The following is a 5,224-nucleotide window of genomic DNA, read 5'->3' on the forward strand; positions in this document are numbered from 1 at the left end:
AGAATCAACAATTGTTAATTATAAGTGAGTAATTCTGTATGTCTATTCATTCCCAATCGAATCCTATATATACATGTACACTGCCGAATCTAATGGCAGTCAATCTGATGTAAACTGACTCTCCACAATAACAGGAACTATACTAAGATAAATACATGTGTTACAATAAAATATAACCAACTAAGTTGACTGAGCTGTATATGTGTATATCCGTTGGTGTAGAGTCTATTACGCCCCCGCAGTCGAAGCGTTCGGTGGGCGAATGCGAAGGCTGGATCGAAACTCCTCGAATAAGATGCGTGGTAGACCTTTTGTAAAAACATCCGCAATCTGAAATCTGGTAGGAACATGTAAAACCCTGACTTGACCTTTAGCAACCTTTTCGCGGAAAAAATGAATATCGAGTTCAACGTGTTTGGTGCATTGATGTTGTACGGGATTACCGGACAAGTAAATGGCGCTGATGTTATCACAAAAAACTAGTGTTGTCTTTTGTATAGGACAATGAAGTTAAAGTAACAAATTCCGTAGCCAACAAGCTTAGGCTACAACATTGGCTACCCCGCAATATTCGGCTTCGGCACTTGAGCGAGACACTATGTGTTGACGTTTAGAGGACCACGATATCAAATTATCACCGAGATAAACGCAATAACCCGAAGTAGACCGTCTAGTGTCCGGACATCCGGCCCAGTCAGCATCAGTAAATGAGACAAGATCACGAGAGGATGATGGTGTAAAATGCAGACCCATAGAAAGAGTCCCTTGTAGATAACGTATAATACGTTTGAGTGCATGAACATGGGAGGTGTAAGGAGCATGCATATGAAGGCAGATTTGTTGAACGGCGTATGATATGTCAGGTCTAGTGAATGTGAGATATTGGAGTGCACTGGCTAGGCTTCGATATAAAGTAGGTTTAGAGTATGGAACTCCAAGTGTAGCACTCTGTTTACCTAGTGTATCGACGGGGGTGGCAGAAGGATTACAATGTAGCATACCAGCTCGTGCTATAATATCTTTAGCGTAAGCCTGTTGTGTAAGAAATAAACCCTCTTTTGTACGAGAAACAGAAATACCAAGAAATGAGTTTAATTTACCCAAATCCTTCATTGCAAATTCTTTTCCTAGAAGAGCAAGTAAAGAGGTACGGAGAGAATCCGATGATGTAACTAGTATGATGTCATCAACATAAAGAAGTAGATACGCCGTTTGATTCCCATCACGATACACAAATAATGAGTGGTCACATTTACTATGAATAAACTCGATTGTGGAAACAAAATCTGCGAACCGTTGATACCATGCGCGAGGCGCTTGTTTTAACCCATATAACGAACGTTTTAATAGACACACATGATTGGGATATTTGGGATCACGAAAACCCAACGGTTGATGCATGTAAATCGTTTCAGATAAATGTCCATGTAAAAAAGCATTTTTAACATCAAGTTGGTGAATGGACCAATGATTAGAAACTGCGATGCTTAAGACAGTGCGTATAGTAGCGGGCTTAACGACGGGGCTAAATGTTTCATGGCAGTCAATACCTAGTGGTTGAGCCCGACCGTCACCTACTAATCGTGCCTTGTATCGTTCAAAAGTACCATCCGAACGTGTTTTGTGTCTAAATATCCACATCGAGCGGATAACATGCATATGGGTTGACGTGGTACAAGTATCCACGTCTTATTATCCAAAAGGACCTGGTATTCATCGGTCATGGCACGGAATCAATTGGGATCGGAAAGAGCCGATTTTGGATTAGAGGGTATAGGAGAGATGGTAGTAGAGGTTGAAAGATTAAATGGTGTTTAGGCTTGAAAATACCCACTTTACTTCTTGTAGTCATAGGATGTGTAGACTGATTAGTAGGATGATGTCTAGAATTTGGAACAGAAGATAAATAAGGAATTGAGGGTGTGTTGATCGAGCTTGGTATATAATTTCCAGTAGAAGACGTGTGTGAAATGTTGTCATTATGTAATGGACTAGATGAAGATGTAAGTGGGTTTGAAGTGTGAGATGGCCTTGTGTTGGCGGATAACATAGGTTGCGGCCCAGGTGAGTGAGTTGGGCCCGAGCTGGAAGATGATCCATTAGAAAGTGTAGGATTGTGAGCCGATACAGAAGGTGAGGGGTGATTAAAATTAGGAGTAATTTCATTGTAAAGTTACGGATGAATTCTATGGGATAAAAATTTATAATCAGAGGTGGAAGGATGAGAAGTAGCAAATGGAAAAGTATTTTTGTCAAAGATAACGTGTCGGGAAATAATGATTTTACGTGTATTGATGTCGTAGCACTTGTATCCCCTATGGTCTTTAGGATATCCTAAAAATACACAAGGTTTTGAACGAGGTTCGAGTTTGTGAATAGTTGTTAATGGAAAAAGCGGGTAGCATAGGCAACCAAAAATTCGAAGAGTGTCATATGATGGAGTGCGATGATAAAGGAGTTGAGTTAAGGAAAGATTGTTGAGGTTTTTGTGTGGTAGGATATTTAAAAGATATGTTGCAGTTTCTAGTGCATGATGCCATAGATTAGGTGGTACACTAGAGTGAGTAAGTATAGTACGCATGATATTATTTATAGCTCGAATCTTGCGTTTGGCTTTGCCGTTTTGAGATGAGGTATGAGGACAAGAGAATCGAAAGAGCATGCCATTTTGAGAGCAAAAAGAGTGAAAGTGTTTGTTATTATATTCGGTTCCATTGTCACATTGAAAGGTTTTTATGTTAGTACCGAATTATGTTTGTATCATTTTATGAAAGGCAAGAAATATTTGGAAGACTTGTGATTTATTAGTAATGGGTATTGTCCATAGAAAATTTGTGAAGTTGTCGAGAAACAATAAATAATACTTATGACCATCACAACTAGTTATCGGAGATGTCCATAGATCGCTATGAACAATATCAAATGGAGCAATAGTATGATTTGATGACGAGTAAAAAGGTAGTCGTATATGTTTGCCAAAAATACAAGATTGACAAAAAGTACGTTTATTGCTAGAATTATAGTGAATACAATTTTTATTTCTAAGAGACTTTATGATATTTTCGCCCGGATGTCCTAAGCATCTATGCCATAAGTCTTGTGAAAAAGCAGAAAAAGTGGAATGATTTGTTGTTGGCGTCAACGTGGTAGGCTTGAATGGATAGAGATCACCGGTGTTGTTGCACCGCATTAGAGGTGTCCCCTTCGGAAATTCCTTCAAAGTAAAACCAAATGGATCAAATTCAATAGATAAGTTATTTTCAGTAGTTAAATGACGTACAGAAATAAGGTTTTTAATTAAAGTAGGACAGTGAAGAATATTTGAAAGCTAAAGTGGACGAGTCGGATTAATAGGTAAAGTAGATGAGCCATATGTGATGACCCGGGAATTTTCGACCAAATTTAATCTTAATCTTTATATGATTTCGATACGATAAGTAAAGTCCATTAAACCGAGTCTCAAAATTTTTGAACTATCTTCGTACATTCATTTGACCTTTGACTACTCCCGAACGATTCACGAACAATAAATTGTAAATAAGATATGTGTGTAGGTATATATAAATAATAAATCGAAATATAATTTGAAGTATTATATGCTGTTATTATTAAAAATTAATAAAATAAAAAAAATAAGATATTATAATAATTATTATTTAAAATATATCTAAATATATATATAAATAACGCATATTAAAAATAAATATTAAATGATTGTAATACTCGAAAAGTTAAATTCAAACTTATGTAATTTTAAAATAAACGGTGATACGAAAATGAGTTCTGTAAATTTTAAATTTATTAAAAATGTATTTAGGAACTATTAGTTAAGTTTTAACAATTTTTATATATTACCCAAAATTGAGAGGGACAGTTGATGTAATTTTTATTTAATAAATGGAGGATCGAATTTTATACCATAATAAATAAATATAGTTAATTTGAAAATATAGAATTTTTTCTGAAGACTTTGATTCGCCATTGATTATCAACGGACCATGATATAATATTCGTTATTAAAATGGTCGGTAGAGTAATAATATCATTATGGCTGCTTACTGTTTGTGTTAGACAGTCATACAATTTAAATTATTAAATTATATTATTATTATTATTATCATTATTATTATTATTATTATTATTATTATTATTATTATTATTATTATTATTATATTGATTGATCATTTATATTTACTCCGTGATTCATGATATCAATTAAGTTGAACTGTGTCCACTAACTAACTCAATGATATACACATATACACGATTATGATATGATATGATATGTAACCACAATCCTACCTTTTGACTTTCTTTCCATTTGTTTGCATTATTAACACAACTTTTATCTTCTTTTATCTTCTATGTTTGCAAGAATATATATAAATTCTATATATATATATATATATATATATATATATATATATATATATATATATATATATACATCGAGTACATATTTGTAAAAATCATCAACTAAAACAAAAGACCACTTCTTCTTCTCTAGTTCTTCTACTACCATTGACAAACCCACTTCAACCATCACCTTTATGGTTTTCATTGTTTACTGCACTAAATCAAAACAAAACCCACTTCAACCATCACCTTTATGGTTTTCATTATCACCATCTCTAGTTACCATGGATCACATAACCACCCTTTATCTTTGCAAAAACAATACAACCACACACCACTTTCTTCATCATCACTTCCATCACTCTACCACCCTTCTATCTCCTTTTCCTCCTTAGACAAATCGCCATCACTATCTTGACGCTAACACCACCATCACCAAACAACCACCATTGTTGTTGCTTATTTCCACCACGGATGCAAACACTCGCCACCAAATTTTAACTGCAGCTGATGCCGTTTCAGTTTAAACCATCACAACAGACTTCAGCTGCTACTTTCTTCCTTCGGTACTGCAACCCATGTTCCAGCTTCAGTTTTCTGTCCGAGCACACCCTTGCTACAACCAACGTATTCCACCATCAACATAAACACCACCAAGACTGCTGCACTTGTTTCTATTTTCGGTTGAAACCAACGCTACCACAAAGTCTATAGTTGCTGTTATTCGCTACTGTTTCTGCTCTGGATCAGCCCAACAAGAACATCAATTATTTATCGTAAACCCCTGCTCTTATTTTCTACTACTGTAGCGAAGATGATGATGACAAACCCAGATAATAAACTATCTATAGATAATGGTGACGACAAG

At 35.3% G+C, this 5,224-nt stretch overlaps 1 protein-coding gene across 1 annotated transcript; it reads right to left on the reverse strand.

Moving 5' to 3' along the window:
• Nucleotides 1-540: 540 nt before the first annotated feature.
• On the reverse strand, nucleotides 541-1,641 carry LOC139901152 (uncharacterized mitochondrial protein AtMg00810-like). The gene has a single exon (XM_071883886.1). The coding sequence runs from the start codon at nucleotides 1,639-1,641 to the stop codon at nucleotides 541-543; it is 1,101 nt and encodes a 366-aa protein (XP_071739987.1).
• Nucleotides 1,642-5,224: the final 3,583 nt, after the last annotated feature.

The sequence above is a fragment of the Rutidosis leptorrhynchoides genome, chromosome 3, assembly GCF_046630445.1.
Source record: "Rutidosis leptorrhynchoides isolate AG116_Rl617_1_P2 chromosome 3, CSIRO_AGI_Rlap_v1, whole genome shotgun sequence".
Lineage (NCBI taxonomy): Eukaryota > Viridiplantae > Streptophyta > Magnoliopsida > Asterales > Asteraceae > Rutidosis > Rutidosis leptorrhynchoides.